The sequence below is a fragment of the Nuphar pumila genome, chromosome 7, assembly GCF_984573655.1.
Source record: "Nuphar pumila chromosome 7, dmNupPumi1.hap1.1, whole genome shotgun sequence".
Classification (NCBI taxonomy): Eukaryota; Viridiplantae; Streptophyta; class Magnoliopsida; order Nymphaeales; family Nymphaeaceae; genus Nuphar; species Nuphar pumila.
In genome coordinates this window covers 101,438,310-101,459,428 of record NC_143255.1, presented here as the reverse complement: position 1 = coordinate 101,459,428, position 21,119 = coordinate 101,438,310, and the positions used below count along the sequence as shown (strand labels likewise).

At 41.3% G+C, this 21,119-nt stretch overlaps 1 protein-coding gene across 1 annotated transcript in view; it reads right to left on the bottom strand.

Moving 5' to 3' along the window:
* Positions 1 to 5,568: 5,568 nt before the first annotated feature.
* Positions 5,569 to 21,119, bottom strand: part of LOC149832667 (uncharacterized) — a 43,739-nt gene continuing 28,188 nt past the window's right edge. Inside the window, exons 3-4 of the mRNA XM_090014638.1 lie at positions 6,186 to 6,233; positions 5,569 to 6,108 (exon numbers count right to left, since the gene is read on the bottom strand). Coding sequence (XP_089870764.1) covers positions 5,728 to 6,108; positions 6,186 to 6,233 — 429 coding nt within the window. The 3' untranslated portion in view covers positions 5,569 to 5,727. The remainder of the gene's footprint in view (positions 6,109 to 6,185; positions 6,234 to 21,119) is intronic.

The following is a 21,119-nucleotide window of genomic DNA, read 5'->3' as shown; positions in this document are numbered from 1 at the left end:
AGATGACCATCAGACCCATGAAGCTAAATGATACTAACTATATAATGTGGGCTTCGATTATGAAGCACCACATTTGAGAAAAAGGTTTATGAGGTATAGTGGAAGGTTTTGATTCAGAACCTAAACTGTCTCTTACCAAGAAAGATGGCGATAAAGAAGTTCCTCTAACGGAAGAGGAGAAGAGCAAGGCATTAGCCACTTATGAGAAAAAATAGAAAGAATGAAGGATAGGGCATGCAAAAATTATGTCATGGCTATTTAATAGCATAGACATTAAAAAATGCTCTAGTCTTGCTAAGTTTGAGCATGTCAATAAGGCTTGAAAATACCTTAAAAATATGTATTTCCTTAGAGATATTGCACATGTGTGCACTTTATAAGACAAAATTCGGACAATGTCTCAAAAAGATAAATCTATTCAAGAATATTATAATGAGTTGTCTGAACTTTGGGAAGAGTTGACTCTTCTTGAGCCCAAATGGCATTGTGCCGAAGATATCGAGCTTCACTAAAAGCAACTCGATATGGAACATTTCTATCGATTTGTGAATGGTCTAAGGCCGGAGTTTAAATTCATCAAATTGACCCTTTTACATCGTTGTTGATACTATAGAAGAGTTCACTATGAAGGAAAATAAACTTAGAAAAAGTATTCCAAAAGTTGATGATGTCTCTGTTCTAGCTGTGTCTAGACCGAAAAATCATACTCACTTACAAGCTGCCTTATTTTGAAAGGCAAAATGGTGACTTTGACAAATGAAAAGTCATTTGTCATCATTATCATGAATCGGGGCACTATAGGGCTCAATGTCCAAAGTTAAAAAGAAGAGAAGAAAAAAGAGTTACATCTGTTGAATCTGAGTCAAAAGATCAAGATACACCTGTATTAATGTCTCAATTGATGGAAATTCTTCAACTTCTTCTCAAAAGGGTATCCTCCTCAACTGAAGCTTCAACTAGAGTGGTTGTTGCATCTTTCTCCAGTCCAGGTAACTTTCCTTGGCTTTTATATTATGGTGCTTCTTTTCACATGACCCCAAATGTCAATTGCCTATCCGAATGCCTTAAAAATAACTCAAGTGTATTAAAAGTTTTTACAGTCGACGACACATCTCTTGAAATAAAAAGAGTAGGATGCTTTGAAAATTTTCAAAAATCCAAAAAAATTGTTATTCTAGAAGTTAGATATATTTCCAAACTAAATTTGAATCTCTTATTTGTTTTGCAAATATCTGACTATGAATGTAATATCTCCTCTTCTCATGGTTGTTGGGTAAACGATCGCCAGTCAGGGAAGCTGATTAAGGAAGGCCATAGAGAAGGAGGACTCTATTACGTGAACTTTTTGGAATTGCCCAAGAATGCATTTTGTTATAATGTTCAGAAATTAGAATTGGATTTATATCACAAAAGACTCGGCCATCCTCACTTGTCTAAAATTCAATATTTTCCAAGTTTGAGAAAATTTTATAATTCTGAAAGTTTTTCTTGTAAAGACTGCATTCTTGGCAAAATGAAAAGATTACCCTTTCTTAGTAGAACTTTTGTTTCCTCACGACCACTTGAGTTAATTCATTCAGATGTTTGGGGCCCAGCACCAGTTATTTCCAAAGTTGGTTTTGCATATTATGTCATTTTTATTAATGATTTTTCTAGACATACTTGGATTTATTTTCTTAAACATATATCTGAATTTTTTGCTAACTTTCAAATATTTCATAAAATGGTTAAAAATAAGTTTCAAAATGATATTTTCATCTTTCGCACTGATTCAGGGGGAGAGTTTATATCCGAAGAATTCAAAGACTATCTCAATCTACATAGCAATACACATCAAAGATCATGTCCACACACTCCACAACAGAATGGCTTAGCCAAACGTAAACATCGGCACATTATGGAAACTACTAGGACCTTGCTAATTACATTGGGTTGAAGCAGTCCTAACTGCCACCTACCTCATCAATAGGATGTCATCTTTCTCATTAAAGAATATAACTCCAATAGAAAAACTTTTTAAGTTTACTCTAGATTATTCTAGGTTAAGAGTCTTTGGATGCAAGTGTTTTATTTTCACCAACAAAAATGACAAACTTTCCCCTCGTGCATTATCATGTGCCTTTTTAGGATATGCTGATACTAAAAAAGGTTACAGGTGTTTCGACTTTCAAAATAAAAAATTGTATATGTCAAAAAATGTATCTTTTTTAGAAAAAAAAAAGCTTCTTTAAATTTGAAAAATCCAAGAATGTCACTGAATATTCTTTTCTAATTGATCTTACTTTAAAATCCAATGAATGTGATTTTAAATGTGACCTTGACAATTATCAAAGTCCTATTGCTATTGAAAATGATGATGATGATGATAGAGAGCAAATTCATAGGGATGTTAGCCTGCAATATTCAAGACGTAGAGAGCAAAATATTCCATGTGCTTTAAAAAAATACTTTGAAGTTCCACCTAGAAGGACGTCTAGAATTTCTAGACCTTCTAAAAAATTTATATCGTACGAATCTTTTTCACCCACTTATAGGGCAGCCATTGCATTAATACAATCATATATTGAACCATCATCTTATTCGCAAGCCAAAAATCATATATAATGGATAGAAGCCATGAAAACTGAATTGGATGCATTAGAAAAGGCCAATACCTGGACTATCTAAGATATTCCTCCGAGTAAGAAACCTATAGGAAGTAGATAGGCATACAAAGTCAAAACCAAAAGTGATGGAACCTTGAAAAGATATAAGGCCCAACTAGTGACAAAAGGATATGCTCAAGAATATGTATCAATTATGAAGAAATATTCGCTCATGTTGCCCGTATAACCACTGTGAGAACTTTAATAGCCTTGGCCTCAATTAAAAAATGGCTTATCTTTCAAGTAGATGTTAAAAATATTTTATTAAATGAGAATCTCATTGAAGAAGTATACATGGAAGCCCCACCTGGTATTAGTAATCCTAAAGGTAAAGCTCTGCGTCTAGAAAAAACTCTCTATGGTCTTAAACAGGCTCCAAAAGCCTGGTATGACAGATTTAGTCATGTTATGATTGATATTGGATTTCAACCTTGTTTAATTAACACTGCTTTGTTTATTAAGAAATCTGATGCAGGCATCATTATTCTACTTCTTTATATGGATGCTATGATCATCACCAGCGGTGACAAACAGGAAGTTGCAAATATTAAAATTCTTCTTAAAACTCACTTTGAAATGACTGACTTAGGTTTATTAAGATATTTTTTAGGCATTGAAGTTGCTTATTCACCTCGTGGGTACTTAATATCTCAATCTAAATTTGCTTTTGATATTGTTTTCAAATCTGGAATTACAGATGATAAGAAAATGGATACTTCAAAAGTTGTTAATGTTAAAATGAAGATTGATGATGGAGAACTTCTTGATGATCCTACTCATTACCGACAACTTATTAGTGTTCTTTCTTATCTTTCTATTACTAGGCCAAATATAGCTCATGTTGTTCATACTACGAGCCAATTTCAACATGCTCCCACCTCTGTGCATATGAGAGCAGTCTTGCGAATTACTAGATATTTAAATTCTTCTCTTTCACGAGGACTCTTCCCGTCTGCTTCATCATCTTTAAATTTAATTGCATATATTGATGCTGACTAGGGAGGTGATCCTAATAATAGGCACTCAACCACTGATTTTTGTGTGTTCTTAGGTGAATCCTTAATTTCATGGAGATGCAAAAAGCAACAGAAGGTCGTTCTTTTCTCCACCGAAGTTGAATACAGAGTCATAGCAACTACCACTACAGAAGTTTGGCTTAGACGATCGCTAGCATATATGAGAGCTGAAGCGTTGCAAGCTTCAAAAATGTGTTGTGACAACAAAAGTGCCATCTACATTACAAGCAATCGGACGTTCCATGAGCGCCCCAAACACATTAAGATGGACAATCACTATGTCAGAGAGGAATACTTACATGGAACCATTGATTTGCCCTATGTTACGTCGGAAAATCAATTAGCAGACTTCTTCACCAAGCCTCTTGCTGCTCCCAAATTTCATTTCCTCTTAGACAAACTTTCTCTTATTGTACTATAAGTTTGAGGGAGAGTGTTAAAATGTAACATATGTATGTAACATATATATATATATTGTTATTATTATATATAATATTTCCTTTTTTATTTCTTTATTTTTCCTATCTAGTTCTTTTTTAACTAGATTAACAAACTAATCAAGTTCCTAGTTGAAACTTCACCTAGTTATAGTCGTTGGACCCTAGTCCAACGGCTATAATTAGAGTCGTTGGACTGCTCCCTCCTCTCTTTCATTCTTTATAAATAGGGGTGATCCCCTTCAACAAATGTACTCAATGCTTCTTAAGCATTTTTGTTATGAATAAACTATTATTTATTTCAAGTGTTCTTACATTTATACCCTTTCAAGGGTCATGCTTGTAGTGTCTCCAATAGATACATATTTGTGAGTTGTTTGCGTATTTGTGGAAGACCACCATTTCATTACACTTTACTTTTTTTCTCTCTAGAAAGACTTATTGAATGACTGATCTTTTCTCATGTAAAGTGCATAGTTAATGAGTCCATTGTTCCACCACCAACATGAATCTTGCAGCATTGAGTGTCTTGCTTGATATGTGGGTTATCTAGTTGCATGGATCCCAACAACTCATTCAACCTAGCGGCTGCTTGTATTCACCAGCCACTAATACAATGAAGAATCCGTCCAAAATCCACTCTTTGATAAGCGATTCACCAGCCACTGTATCCAGGGATCCAACCTTGTGACAAACTCATAGTCTTTTAAAGCTTGCATATCTTCAATCAACGAACTCAGAACAATCCCTAGCCTCATGAGAAAAACTAATGTTTGTTCCATACCCTAAGAAAATCATTAATGGATGTAACGATTTGTTATTAAGTTATTTTTATCATTTTCTAGTTAGGATTCAATCATGGTGAATTGGAAAAGATGAATTTCTTCTCTGCTAGTTCAGATTATTAACATTATGTTTTAGCAGAAAATCTTCCAAAATTACAACAAAGTATTAGAAGCACCTGAAACAGAAACTTTCAACATCAGATTATTGACATAAATTTTGATCAGTACATTTTGCAGAAATTACAATAAAGGTATTAGAAGCACCTAAAACAGAGATTTCAACAAGCCAGGAATGGCTTTCACCTTCTCCTGGCACTGCATATTTATACATTGTTTTTCTTGGATTAGCACATGTTTGTACATTGTATTACACGGATTGTCATGCATGTGGTTCAACCTGGTTTGAATCTATGGAGTCTCATGCTCCCACCTGATAGTTGTATGTGAAGTATCAGGTTTGTCCAACCTATATCCAAGCCAACCCTAACACACTAGGAGAAAGGTTACGTCATCTTTACTTGAAAAAAGTCTTTATGATAGTGATCTTTGTTGCCCAATGTAGATGCAAAGTCTCCATCAGATTTTACTTTATCCCCAACCCAAAGTTTGTAAATCAAAGACCAAAAAATCAATAGTTGTTGTCCCTCTACTGGAAAGTAATAAATTCTGACAATTGAAGAACTCATGTAAATGGGCATTTCCATCGACAAGAAACAGTTTAAAGTTACAATGATTCTATATTTCAATCAACTGAATGAATAACATTACAGATATTACACATTTTACAAATCAAAATCTGATTAGGAAAATAGGACAAAACACCCGGAATGCAATTATTGCTTCCTCATTTGCCTACTCTGGCATTTGATTTACTGACTCCAACTTCTCTGACATTTGATTTACTCACCCCAACTTCTCTGACATTTAACTTACTCACCCCAACTTCTAAGTTCTCCAAACCTTTAACATTCTTCTCAGTATCCACAACTGAGTTCCTGCCCAGAATCCATGGATGCTGTAGACACTGTGCTGCTGTTGGTCTCTTCTCTGGTGCATAATCCAGAAGAGGGGATAAAAAATCTGCAAACTCATTAGCATCAGCCTCTGTAAGCTTGTATTTCTCGACCAAAACCTTATTTAAAGGCCAGAATCTAAGCCTCTTGATGTTCTTTAGATCACCATGCCTGTCGAAAAAGTCTTTGGACCGTGGCCCACCAACTGCAACCTGTAACCTTTTAATGATCAGGAATGACTTTAGGCTTTAAATCTTTAATATGTTCAACAAGAAATGTAAAGTCTTACCCTCCGAGGAATTTTTCCGAGAAGTTCAATCATCAGAGCCAGATGATCCTGAAAAGCATTTCAATTAGTAAAGGAACAGACATAAGCCACAATTGTGTCAGATGATAATATAAAGTAGCACCATGGCAGGGCACATATTTGGCGTTCCAAACACTAACAAAGATGAGCATCCAAAAATGTAAGGCTGATGCTGGTCTATGAAATTTGAAAGATTGTGGCATAAAACATTGATCAAAAAAACTAAAATGAAGAACCTTGGACAAAATTGATGATAGATGCATTCAGGTGGTTTGATCATAAGATGCTTACTGAAATTTCTGACAGAGAGGCAAGTGGTTCCTTGAAGGAACGTAATTACCACCGGGAAGTGTTTGTGTGCACATAAATGGGTGCGGAGAGAGAGAGAGAGAGATGAACATAGCACTGCTACAGAGAAAAAAATTCCAACAGAAAACTGCAGTAGAAAAAAACCCTCATTTTTTAGCGGCAGTCACTTCACAGACTGAACTACCATCATACTATTCTACAATATTAAACATCAATATCAGTGTTGTTGAAAGTGCGCCTCGCCGCAAGGCAAGGGACTTTTTGCCTTGAGGCACAAGCCTAAGGCACAAAGGGGTCGAGGCGTGCACCTCATACGCCTTGACACACATGCCTCGTTTCTATGTAGGTCAAAGGCCTTATTTGTGTTCAATTGTACAACTTGTATATATATATAATGTATATTATGTATATGTATGCATACATACATATGTATATGTATATACATGTATATATATTATATATAATATTTGATTTTTATTCATTATAATTATTGTTTTTAATTTTTTATTTTGGTCAACCTTTGTTGACTAGCAGTTAGAGCTGGTCTAACGTCTAACTGATCCAGCCGTTAGGCTAGGTCTAATGGCTAGTAGGCTCCTTCCCTCTCATTTTATGTATATAAAGGGTATCTCCCCCTCATTGTTTGTAATGCATTTTGTGAAATGAATAAAATATTATTTTTATGTTTTGTGAGTTTCCTTGGTGTGTGCCCTTAGTGACCTTTATGAGTGTGCCATTAGTGGCTCTTTGTGTGTGTCCGTTTGGATTCTTCGGTAGATATTTTCTCTCAGTTGTTGGTAGCACTCTTTTTACATGGTATCGGAGTCATAGTGCTCTTGATCTTTGAAGACAGTAATCTCATTGTTTGTATGCTCGTGTGTTACGGTGTTTGTGGTGATTCAAGTGGGTATGCTTCTTTTTCACACCAACTTCTCTCTCTTTCCCTCTCTTCTACCTCTTTGTTGTATTCATTCATGGAGGACAAGGAGAGTATTACCGTTATGCCTATCAAGCTCAACGACACTATGTAATGTGGTCTTCTATCATGAAGCACCATAATTGGGGCAAGGGCTTGTTGGAATTAGTGAATGGGTCTGATCCGGAACCTAAACTTCTCTTCACCAAAGTTGAAAATGGAAAAAATGTTGCTCGTGTGTTAAGGTGTTTGTGGTGATTCAAGCGGGTATGCTTCTTCACACCAACTTCTCTCTCTTTCCCTCTCTTCTACCTCTTTGTTGTATTCATTCATGGAGGACAAGGAGAGTATTACCGTTATGCCTATCAAGCTCAACGACACTAACTATGTAATGTGGTCTTCTATCATGAAGCACCATAATTGGGGCAAGGGCTTGTTGGAATTAGTGAATGGGTCTGATCCGGAACCTAAACTTCTCTTCATCAAAGTTGAAAATGGAAAAAATGTTGCTCGTGTGTTACGGTGTTTGTGGTGATTCAAGCGGGTATGCTTCTTCACACCAACTTCTCTCTCTTTCCCTCTCTTCTACCTCTTTGTTGTATTCATTCATGGAGGACAAGGAGAGTATTACCGTTATGCCTATCAAGCTCAACGACACTAACTATGTAATGTGGTCTTCTATCATGAAGCACCATAATTGGGGCAAGGGCTTGTTGGAATTAGTGGATGGGTCTGATCTGGAACCTAAACTTCTCTTCACCAAAGTTGAAAATGGAAAAAATGTTGCATTTCAAGGGGATGAGAGGACCAAGGCTATAACCGAATATGAAAAAAAGTGTGAGTAGAGAATGGTGAAAAGAAGTGTATTCTTCAGTTACGGGTCACGGGTCTGGAGATCCAGACCCGTAACGTGTCATTAATGGCACTGTGTAATTTTCCTCTTTGTAATAAGGGTACTTTTGTACCCTAGTCTTATATTTGTATGTTATTATAAATGAGATGATATAGCAGCCGACCCTGAGTGATTAAGGGTTATCGGTTTTTATTTTCTGCTCTCTCTCCCTCTCTCTTTCCCTGTCTCTTAGCTCTCACGAGTGAATCAAAAACTAACATGGTATCAGAGCCACGTTACAGGTGAAGCTGGAATCGATCCAAAAGATCCTTCATACACTTTGCTAGTTGACTTTGATCACAGTGTGACCTAATCACGCAATCGGGTTTTGTTTTGATACAGCTGCACTTCATTCTGTCCTTCATACACTTTGCTAGTTGCCTTCATACACTTTGCCAGTTAACTGTACTGCTTTTCATTTCACAGTCGTGAATTCATATTCACGACTTTCATAGTCAATATTCAATCACTTTTGAAAGTCAGAAATCTGACAAATATTTAAATCTGCTTCAAATTCAGCCACTGTCGTCGGCCATTGATCTGAATTAGTTTCTTCCCAAAAAAAAAAGGTTACAGAAACGGTAGACAGATTGTGCTAAATTCATTCTTAATACTGTAAACCATGGATTCACTTCCTAATCAGTCAGTTCTTTCTTCAAGCTTCCTCAGTCAACTCGTGTCTGAAAAATTAAACAATGGTAACTTCTTGACTTGGAAGAGACAAATCATACCTTTTATTAGGAGTTAGGATCTTTCTGGACATCTGGATGGATCTATTCCAGTTCCTCCTGAATTCATATCACAAGAAGAAAGGGACAATAAAGGGGAACCTACTACAGTATATGTTAGAAATCCTGAATTTGTGGTTTGGATGAAAAGAGACCAAGCGCTTGTTGCTTATATCACATCTACACTGTCACAAGAGGTACTTGTAGCAATTCCAGATGACTGTACTGCCATGCAACTTTGGAACAGACTTGTTCAGACATACTCACAGGTTTCTCAGACCAGGATTATGTTTCTTAAAAGAGAATTTCAAATGTTAAGAAAGGATTCCATGACCATCATGGAATACTTGAACAAAATGAAGGTTATCACAAATCAACTTGCATTTGTTGGAAGTACAGTTACTGATAAAGATTTGGTACAGCAAACTCTTAGTGGATTGGGACACGACTATCATATGATTGTTACTTCATTGTTATGTTTACCTGAGCTCCCCAATTTTGAAGATCTGCGTGCAAAATTGTTACAATATGAGATGAACCTAAAGGGGTTTTCTGAAGAATCATCTATGCATACTGGGGCACATGAAGTTCTTGCTACAGGGGTTACTTATGCACGAGGACGAGGAAGCTATGATATCAAGGGAAAAGGAGGACAACGGAGAAATGGTCAAGGAGGTCGTGGATTATTACCCACACCCAACACATATACCAACTCACAAAGACAGAGGCCAATCCCTACATGCTTTTTGTGTAATAAAAGGGGGCATATCAAAGCTAACTATTGGTTCAATCCTTTAAATAAAGGAAAATCAACCCAAACTGAAGCAAAAAGAAGCACAGACAGTACAAGGACCAATGGAGAAGTAAAGGAATTATTGTTGTCAGCTTTAGCAGAATTGAATCTGAAACAAAATGAGCAAGGTACTTGGTATGTGGACTCTGGCGCGGCAACTCACGTTACTGGTGATGCAGGTAAGCTCCTAAAACTTGTTCCTTACATTGGTAAAAGCAGTATAGTTACTGGAGATGGATCACACCACTCTGTCTCTCATATTGGAAACTCCATTATACCGTTGTCTGAATCTTCTATTAATCTTTCAAAGGTTCTTTATGTTCCTGAAATCAAGAAAAACATTGTTTCAGTTTCTAAACTTGTTGATGATATCAAAGCCTAAGTTGAATTTACTCCCTCTTCTGTTCTTGTCAAGGATCTCTGCACGAAGAAGACGTTCGCTAGAGGAAAACGGCAAGGCAATATGTATGTTTTTCAAGAAGATCCTTCAGCACATATTCGCTCTGCAGATCCAAACTTGAAGCTCCAATCATCGTTGCCCTCTGAAAATTCCACTTGTGTCATCAGTGTCTCTGAAATCAATAAGCCAAATCTTTGGCATGGTCGTCTAGGTCATTGCAGTAGTAGTTTCATTGAAAAGCTTGTTTCAAATAACCTCATTCCCAAGTCAAGTTTAAGAATAAATGTCGATGACAACAAATGTCCTAATTGTCTCTTATGTAAGAGTCATGTTTTACCTTTTCATTCTATCAATAAAAGAGCTTCAAGACCTTTTGAGACTATTTGTTCTGATGTTTGGGGACCTGCTCCAGTTGCTTCCATATCTGGAACTAGATATTACCTTTTGTTTGTTGACAGTTATTGTAAAACCCGCTTTAAAAAAAATAAAAAAATTGGACCCGACCCGGGCCCCTCTTCATTAGGGTTTTAATAACCCGACTCAGGAAGAGGATTTTAAATCCTCTTCCCGAGCGCCGCCGCCCCCCCCCCCCCCCCTTCCACCTTCGTTTTCGGAAGATTAGGGAAACCCATCGGAGTTTCCCCATTCGTCGCCCCCTGAGGCTTTTAAAAGCACTGCAGGGGGACGGGGGAAGGCACACAGCCCTTTTTACCCCCCTCTGCCGCCTCCTCCTTCCCTGCGCACGCCACCAGCGTCGCCCTCGATCCCCTCGCGACGACCCCGCCTCCTCCTTCTCTGTGCTCGCCACCGCTGCCGTTGCTGCGCCCTGTGCCGACGGCGGCCACCGCCTCCCAGGTACGCCACTCCACCTTCTCCTCCTCCCCCTCCCATCTCCCTCTCTATCACCTCGCCAGGACGCCGGCAGACGGCGCACGGCCCCTGCCGCGCCCTCCCACCTTCCTCCTTGCCCATTGGAGACCCGACAGGGGGCCTACAGGGCCCCTGTCGTCCCCTTCCCTCTTTTGGGGGTTCGCCGGAGTGCCGGCAGGGGGCCAATGGCCCCTGCGACACCCCCTCGCCCCGATCTCTCTCTCTCTCTCTCTCTCTCTCTCTCTCTCTCTCTCTCTCTCTCTCTCTCTCTCTCTCTCTCTCTCTCTCTCTCTCTCTCTCTCTCTCTCTCTTCGACAGGGGTTTGTCCCCCTGCCATCGTCCTTTCGTCGGACGGCAGGGGCTCGGCCCCTGTTGATTCGCTGTCGTCGGCAGGGGTGCGACCCCCTGCCGTTTCAGTGTTGTCGGAAAGGGAGCGACCCCAGCCGATTCATTGTTGTCGGGAGGGGCTAGCCCCCTGCCGATTCGCTGTCATCGGCAGGGGTGCGACCCCCTGCCGTTTCAGTGTTGTCGGCAGGGGAGCGACCCCTGCCGATTCGCTGTCGTCGGCAGGGGTGCGACCCCCTGCCGTTTCAGTGTTGTCGGCAGGGGAGCGACCCCTGCCGATTCGTTGTTGTCGGCAGAGGCTAGCCCCCTGCCGATTCGCTGTCGTCGGCAGGGGTGCGACCCCCTGCCATTTCAGTGTTGTCGGCAGGGGAGCGACCCCTGCCGATTCGTTGTTGTCGGCAGGGGCTAGCCCCCTGCCGCTTCGCTGCCGTCGGCAGGGGTGCGACCCCTGTCGCTTTAGTGCTGTCGGTAGGGGCTAGCCCCCTGCCGATTCATTGCTGTCGGCAGGGGCTAGCCCCCTGCCACTTCGCTGCTGTCGGCAGGGGTGCGACCCCTGCCGCTTCAGTGCTGTCTGCAGGGGCTCGGCCCCTGCCGCCTCGCTATGTTTGGCAATGGCGCTTTCTCTGCCACCTTGCTGTTTTCGGCAGTGGCTCGTCCCCTGTTGCCTAATACTACCAATGCCCCAGTCGCACCATTAATTATATTAGCAAAATTGAATATTTAACACTCTTGCATATTTACGCAACAGGTCCCGATCGTGCTCCACGGCTCAACCCTCGTATTATCCTCTCGCGTAGGCGTACGCAGCTGCACGACATCCCAAGGTAGGGTAAAGTCGCACAAAGGGCAATAAATGAACCTATTTTTAAGTTGAAATAATTAAGATGCCCATGCTAGACATGCTTAGAGTATATGGCTTCTGAAATGCGTATTTTCTTGTTTTGCATGCTCATGGGTTGAGGTTCAATTTCATTCTTCGATTATTATTTTGTGTAGTTGTTTATGAATTTGAGGTATGGTTTCGTATTTCTTAAAATAGATACGCCCTTGTTTGCTTGCACATTTCCTTTGAGTGAGGTACGACTTCGTGTCTCGTGTATTACTTATGACCTTAGGTGTTTGCCTATCTAGGTGGTCAAGGTATGGTTTTGGTACCTCGTGTGTTACTTATGTGTTTTTCGTGCGATGTGCGGCATCACAAGCCGAGAGTTGTTTGTCGTCATGTTATAACCTGCATATGTTGACACTTATGGTAAATATGTACCTACATAAATGTAGTATTGTGCCGATCCTGTTTTCACTTGTTTTCAAAACACTAGAAGTTGTACTTGTGCATTGCAGTTCTTTAAAAGAGGGTTTCCTCCTGCGAACCCAGTGCTCTTCAAATGGCACAACTTTTGCAAAGTTAAGTTTTAATCATCGCAGGATTTCGAAGTTGCATTCGAGTCCTCCCAAGTCCACACACTTGGGAGAAATATTTTATAACCCCGATTCAAGTTGCGACCCAATTCGAATAACCCCGATCAGGGGCATGAGCATATGAATGAGTGAGGTTCTATTGAAGGACCCATTCTTTATTTATCAATCTAGTGTCACATGTTGATACTAAGATAAATTTTGGATGCGAGTTTGATAGCGTTGTGCCTTGCGTGAATGACTTAATGTGGCATTATGGCTTTTAAGGATGAATCGTGTCAAATGAGCACTCCTTTATTCTTTGGATCGTTATGAAGTTGTGTGTTGGGTGTTCCTTTTGAGAAGTCCACACACCTCCATGGTTCAGTATAGCGTACTTTTAGACATGCACAACATGTTAAGTACTTTGTTGATCGGACAAGAGATCCGAGATGACCTTGCATCATGAAATATGAAAAATGTTGTTGAATTGAATTCAAGACTTATCTTGCCAGGATGTGTTGTATTAATTCTTTTGCAGATAAGATCTGTTGGGGTTTCTTTTGTGGAACCATTTCCCTTTCATCGTAGTCGTACTTTTGACAAGTACGACTGTACTTTTTGACAAGTACATCTTCTTACGTTGCGATGATTGGATAAGTAGGTTGTGGCAACCTCGATGAGTGCAAATAACAAAATGTTGTGATCACCTAAATAAGTGATGTTTTCGCCTTCACCAGCAAGATACTCGAGTTGGTCGAAAGACCAGAGTATGTAGAATGGGTCTTCAGTTAACTACCCCTGATGTACTCATTCGAATCGCTGACTCCTGTCAGGAGAGAGGACAGGAAGGTACAAAACTTCGATGGACAGACCATTAATGGCAGTTACGAGCAAAAGACTCGGCTTCCCCAATCATCGGAGTTAGGGGAATGGGACTACCATAATTATCCTAGGTGGTAGCTCTCTATGTTTGGGATGCATCCATTGTTTATGCTGCTTTGGGGATTTCTCTCTTGGTCATCGACCGTCCCCTTAGGTGCGGACTCAGTCAGCTATCCGGGTTATCATAAAATACATAGCATAATAAACCCTCTGGATCAGTCTAGGCTGTTTCTAGAGTCGTGCCTTGTGCGTACCCGCTTGGCCAGTTAATATCGAAACATAATTTAAATTCAATAACACACAATGTGTTCAATTATGCATGTATGAAAGTTATAGGGTACAACAGGTTCAATACTTATGGAATTGTGTGTGTGGTTGATGAAGCATTGTATTTTGCTAGTTAACTTTCTTGTGCAGTGCTTTGCTTGTAATAGTTAGCCTACTTGTGCCAGTAAAATGATTGTAATAATTTTAGTATTGTGCTCATGATAGTTGCTCTGTGAATCTGTTGAAATTAAATTGCTATATAATTGTCTGTCTACTTGACATATTAAATTATTCTACTTAATTATGTTCAATATTGTCCTGTCTGTGCACCTACCAGTTTTTAGTGAAACTGACCCATTTTATGGGCAGGTTTTTGATAGGTATTACAGTCTGCGATGGCACGATGGCGTGATGAGGTCAAGATAGAGCTTTTTCCCTGACGTTTCGCTCCTGAGGACATGTTGGTAAATTTGGTATAAAGTGTCTTTCAAAATTTCTCTTTTATTAAACCGTGAGTTAATAAAACTGTTTTAGTAAGCTTCTTCTTGGTTTCAACAAACGAATTCTCAATCATTGAAACTTCGTTTCTAAACCATTTGATTTCAATGGTTGTGCGGGATTTGACAAAAGGAAAGTTTACGCTGTAATGCGCTCAAGATCCATTGACTTGGGGTTTTAAAAATATCATTTTCCGCTGAAGTATTATTTAAACTCTGATTATTGTATGATTTCAAAGCTTTCTGAACTATTCTAAAAAGTTATAAGTCCTGGATTTTTGGGGCGTTACAACTTGGTATCAGAGCGACAGGGAAAATAGTGATTCTTGACCATCCGACATCTGCATCGCACGGTAAGTATTGTTGATTTTGTTGTTTTGTACTTAATTTGATTAAAATATTTTGCTTCGATTTAGATGTCGTATAATGAGATGAGCGAGGCAATAAATGTTTTGACTGGAGCCGTTATTCATCTCCAATCTATGGTTCAGAACCTGAGTCATAGTGTGGCTTGCGAGAACACCTTTCAGGGTCAGTGCGATAAACAGATGGATAACCATCAAGTTCCCCCGAATCTATTGTACTCCCGAAATTCTATTGTTTGCTCTTTCTGTGGTAAGGTGGACCATTCAGGGAAAGAATGCTGCCATAAGCGAAAGTACAATAGGTGGCATCTGGCCACGCAAGGCTTGGAGCAAGGGAAGCAGGTTAAAGATATTCAGAACAAAAAGTCAGTTGGTAGTAAGGAAGTTAGCAAATGCCGACTTGCCAATAATATAATGCAGGGACCCCCATCTAAGAAACAAAAGCAAGGCAAAGGAATCAAGCTACATCGATCGTCTAGTCGTAAATGCTCGAAGTGTAATTATGGTCATCCGGGACAACTATGCCCTCGAGACACTGGAGGTTGTTTCTATTGCGGAAAGATGGGGCATTTCGCCAGAGTTTGTCGCAAGAAGGAAGCAGATCTGAAGAAGCGAACCGCGAAGGAAAGCCAGCAACAACCCAAGCTGCCTCACTAGTAGCAATGAAAGTAGAGAACCATGTTTATTTTCGTTGTTAGGTAGAGAATTAGCAAATAGACACTTTAATAAGTTTGGGTAAGACTTTTTATTTTCCAGTACGGATCCTGTCAATTAAAAGTTTATTAATGAAATTACGTATGAAGTTTGTTCAACCCAGACCCTTATGATTATGATGCTTATGCAGGTAAATGACATGTTACGCCTACAACTGATTAGTTTTTGAGTAGTTGACTTGTTACGCCTACAAATGATTAACTTTTAAGTGGTTGACTTATACGCCTACAAATCATTAGCTAGACTATTTAGAGGAATGACACCTCACGACTACAAACACTTAGTTTTTATGATACATCACGCCTACGTAGCGGTGTTGCAGGGAGTTGCATTATGATTGTTTGTGAGAATATATCATACTTGTATAGCATGATTGATGGATATCATATTGGACTAAAATGTCTTGTAGATCTGTGCGTGTGTTTCACACTGATATGGTTGAATGCGATGTGCTTTGAGGTAAAAATATGTATGCATATGATGGTGCCATGATTTGGATGTCTTGGATGCATATAGAATTTGAATTCTGTGTGCATAACTCGAACTGCGTAGAAGTTATGTATCTTGAGGTTTAGTAGATTCTTGATACATACATGATCACATTGTATAGAACTCATGCTTTGAGGTTAGATTTGGATAATGAAATGCTCTTGGTGGCAATGATATAATGCTTAGGATAATATGCTTTTGTATGATATGATTGAAATGCATGTGATCTGAAATTTTGAAAGTATGCGATATATGCTTAAGTTCAATAGTGAATTATGATTCTTGGAACCTTATTGGTGAAATGGGTGATTTTATGAATTGAATACTATATGAAGTGATGTGATGCACATTGATGATATATATACTTTTGCACATTATTGGTGGATGTCGACCCTGAGAGTCATTGTTTGTTTTGATGCATGTATCATTGATTTCGGTACATGTTGAGGACGTTGTCCGCAAAGGATTCTCTGTGAGGGCATGTATGATCAAGATCAGGTAATCTGACTAGAGTGGTGAATCTCTGTGAGGAAGTACACTGTCCAAGATCAGGTAGCCGCAAAGACGGCGAATTCCTGTGAGGAAGTATATTTGTCCAAGACCAGGTAAACCATCTAGGGCGGTAATTCCTTGTGAAGTCGTACATTTCCCAAACCAGGTGATCCAGCATGGAACTTGTAGATTTTGATTTCGTAGAGAATTATGGTGTGTTATGATGCTCTTCTGAGAGCATTTGTTATAGCCGGTTATGAATCTTTAAATTTGGCTTTCTGTTGTAGCATGATTATATACTGGTTTTAGATTAGAGAATCAGATCCTTACTAAATCTAGATCTTGATACAAGGTTATGATTTTGTCTTCTATGAAAGTTAGGGTCATTCTACGACGGATAACTTAAGCAAAGATAAGACGACTGGCCATGTAAGGCCTTGGGTTATGGGGATAAGTTGAGGCTATTACGGACATAGAGTATGTTAGAAATAGTAAGGGTAACGAACGACAACCTCATTATGAAAAAGTACAGAAACCTCCGTTTAAGGAACGTAAACAAATTGAGCAATGTCTCGTTGCGTCTCTTCATTTGTATCGAATCTAGTAGAAGGTGACGAATAAACATTCTTACAGTCTTCTGCAAAACCCTTTTTGTGACTCCGTATAAACTCTTGCGAAGACATAAATTAGTAACAAAATTACCCACATTTTGTTCGGTTGAGTTGTTGGCTTCGAACCTTTCTCAGGAATTTATTATGTGCTATCCTGATTACTTTAATAACATACGTGTTTCAGGTCACTCACGCTTATAGTGTATCCTCATTAACAACGATTAACTAAGAACCAGATTGTTGCAGATAATCTTTTAATGATATTTCGCAGACGACATTCTTTTAAGAGGGGTAGGATGTAAAACCCGCTTTAAAAAAAAATTGGACCCGGGTCGGGTCGGGTCCGGACCCGACCCGGGCCCCTCTTCATTAGGGTTTTAATAACCCGACTCAGGAAGAGGATTTTAAATCCTCTTCCCGAGCGCCCCCCCCCCCCCACCTTCCACCTTCGTTTTCGGAAGATTAGGGAAACCCATCGGGGTTTCCCCATTCGTCGCCCCCTGAGGCTTTTAAAAGCACTGCAGGGGGACGGGGGAAGGCACACAGCCCTTTTTACCCCGTGTGCCGCCGCCTCCTTCCCTGCGCACGCCACCAGCACCGCCCTCGATCCCCTCGCGACGACCCTGCCTCCTCCTTCTCTGTGCTCGCCACCGCTGTCGTTGTTGCGCCCCGTGCCTACGCCGGCCACCGCCTCGCAGGTACGCCACTCCACCTTCTCCTCCTCCCCCTCCCATCTCCCTCTCTATCACCTCGCCAGGACGCCGGCAGACGGCGCACGGCCACTGCCGCGCCCTCCCACCTTCCTCCTTGCCCATTGGAGACCCGACAGGGGACCTACAGGGCCCCTCTCGTCCCCTTCCCTCTTTTGGGGGTTGGCCGGAGTGCCGGCAGGGGGCCAATGGCCCCTGCGACACCCCCTCGCCCCGATCTCCCTCTCTCTCTCTCTCTCTCTCTCTCTCTCTCTCTCTCTCTCTCTCTCTCTCTCTCTCTCTCTCTCTCTCTCTCTCTCTCTCTCTCTCTCTCTTCGGCAGGGATTTGTCCCCCTGCCATCGTCCTTTCGTCGGATGGCAGGGGCTCGGCCCCTGTCGATTCGCTGTCGTCGGCAGGGGTGCGACCCCCTGCCGTTTCAGTGTTGTCGGCAGGGGAGCGACCGCTACCGATTCATTGCTGTCGGCAGGGGCTAGCCCCCTGCCGATTCACTGTCATCGGCAGGGGTGCGACCCCCTGCCGTTTCAGTGTTGTCGGCAGGGGAGCGACCCCTGCCGATTCATTGTTGTCGGCAGGGGCTAGCCCCCTGTCGATTCGCTGTCGTCGGCAGGGGTGCAACCCCCTGCCGTTTCAGTGTTGTCGGCAGGGGAGCGACCCCTGCCGATTCGTTGATGTCGGCAGAGGCTAGCCCCCCGCCGATTCGCTGTCATCGGCAGGGGTGCGACACCCTGTCGTTTCAGTGTTGTCGGTAGGGGAGCGACCCCTGCCGATTCGTTGCTGTCGGCAGGGGCTAGCCCCCTGCCGATTCGCTGTCGTCGGCAGGGGTGCGACCCCCTGTCGTTTCAGTGTTGTCGGCAGGGGAGCGACCCCTGTCGATTCGTTGCTGTCGGCAGGGCTAGCCCCCTGCCGCTTCGCTGCCGTCGGCAGGGGTGCGACCCCTGCCGCTTCAGTGTTGTCGGCAGGGGCTAGCCCCCTGCCGCTTCGCTGCCGTCGGCAGAGGTGCGACCCCTGCCGCTTTAGTGCTGTTGGTAAGGGCTAGCCCCCTGTCGATTCGTTGCTGTCGGCAGGGGTGCGACCCCTGCCGCTTCAGTGCTGTCTGCAGGGGCTCGGCCCCTGCCGCCTCGCTATGTTTGGCAATGGCTCTTTCTCTGCCACCTTGCTGTTTTCGGCAGTGGCTCGTCCCCTGTTGCCTAATACTACCAATGCCCCAGTCGCACCATTAATTATATTAGCAAAATTGAATATTTAACACTCTTGCATATTTACGCAACAGGTCCCGATCGTGCTCCACGGCTCAACCCTCGTATTATCCTCTCGCGTAGGCGTACGCAGCTGCACGACATCCCAAGGTAGGGTAAAGTCGCACAAAGGGCAATAAATGAACCTATTTTTAAGTTGAAATAATTAAGATGCCCATGCTAGACATGCTTAGAGTATATGGCTTCTGAAATGCGTATTTTCTTGTTTTGCATGCTCATGGGTTGAGGTTCAATTTCATTCTTCGATTATTATTTTGTGTAGTTGTTTATGAATTTGAGGTATGGTTTCGTATTTCTTAAAATAGATACGCCCTTGTTTGCTTGCACATTTCCTTTGAGTGAGGTACGACTTCGTGTCTCGTGTATTACTTATGACCTTAGGTGTTTGCCTATCTAGGTGGTCAAGGTATGGTTTTGGTACCTCGTGTGTTACTTATGTGTTTTTCGTGCGATGTGCGGCATCACAAGCCGAGAGTTGTTTGTCGTCATGTTATAACCTGCATATGTTGACACTTATGGTAAATATGTACCTACATAAATGTAGTATTGTGCCGATCCTGTTTTCACTTGTTTTCAAAACACTAGAAGTTGTACTTGTGCATTGCAGTTCTTTAAAAGAGGGTTTCCTCCTGCGAACCCAGTGCTCTTCAAATGGCACAACTTTTGCAAAGTTAAGTTTTAATCATCGCAGGATTTCGAAGTTGCATTCGAGTCCTCCCAAGTCCACACACTTGGGAGAAATATTTTATAACCCCGATTCAAGTTGCGACCCAATTCGAATAACCCCGATCAGGGGCATGAGCATATGAATGAGTGAGGTTCTATTGAAGGACCCATTCTTTATTTATCAATCTAGTGTCACATGTCGATACTAAGATAAATTTTGGATGCGAGTTTGATAGCGTTGTGCCTTGCGTGAATGACTTAATGTGGCATTATGGCTTTTAAGGATGAATCGTGTCAAATGAGCACTCCTTTATTCTTTGGATCGTTATGAAGTTGTGTGTTGGGTGTTCCTTTTGAGAAGTCCACACACCTCCATGGTTCAGTATAGCGTACTTTTAGACATGCACAACATGTTAAGTACTTTGTTGATCGGACAAGAGATCCGAGATGACCTTGCATCATGAAATATGAAAAATGTTGTTGAATTGAATTCAAGACTTATCTTGCCAGGATGTGTTGTATTAATTCTTTTGCAGATAAGATCTGTTGGGGTTTCTTTTGTGGAACCATTTCCCTTTCATCGTAGTCGTACTTTTGACAAGTACGACTGTACTTTTTGACAAGTACATCTTCTTACGTTGCGATGATTGGATAAGTAGGTTGTGGCAACCTCGATGAGTGCAAATAACAAAATGTTGTGATCACCTAAATAAGTGATGTTTTCGCCTTCACCAGCAAGATACTCGAGTTGGTCGAAAGACCAGAGTATGTAGAATGGGTCTTCAGTTAACTACCCCTGATGTACTCATTCGAATCGCTGACTCCTGTCAGGAGAGAGGACAGGAAGGTACAAAACTTCGATGGACAGACCATTAATGGCAGTTACGAGCAAAAGACTCGGCTTCCCCAATCATCGGAGTTAGGGGAATGGGACTACCATAATTATCCTAGGTGGTAGCTCTCTATGTTTGGGATGCATCCATTGTTTATGCTGCTTTGGGGATTTCTCTCTTGGTCATCGACCGTCCCCTTAGGTGCGGACTCAGTCAGCTATCCGGGTTATCATAAAATACATAGCATAATAAACCCTCTGGATCAGTCTAGGCTGTTTCTAGAGTCGTGCCTTGTGCGTACCCGCTTGGCCAGTTAATATCGAAACATAATTTAAATTCAATAACACACAATGTGTTCAATTATGCATGTATGAAAGTTATAGGGTACAACAGGTTCAATACTTATGGAATTGTGTGTGTGGTTGATGAAGCATTGTATTTTGCTAGTTAACTTTCTTGTGCAGTGCTTTGCTTGTAATAGT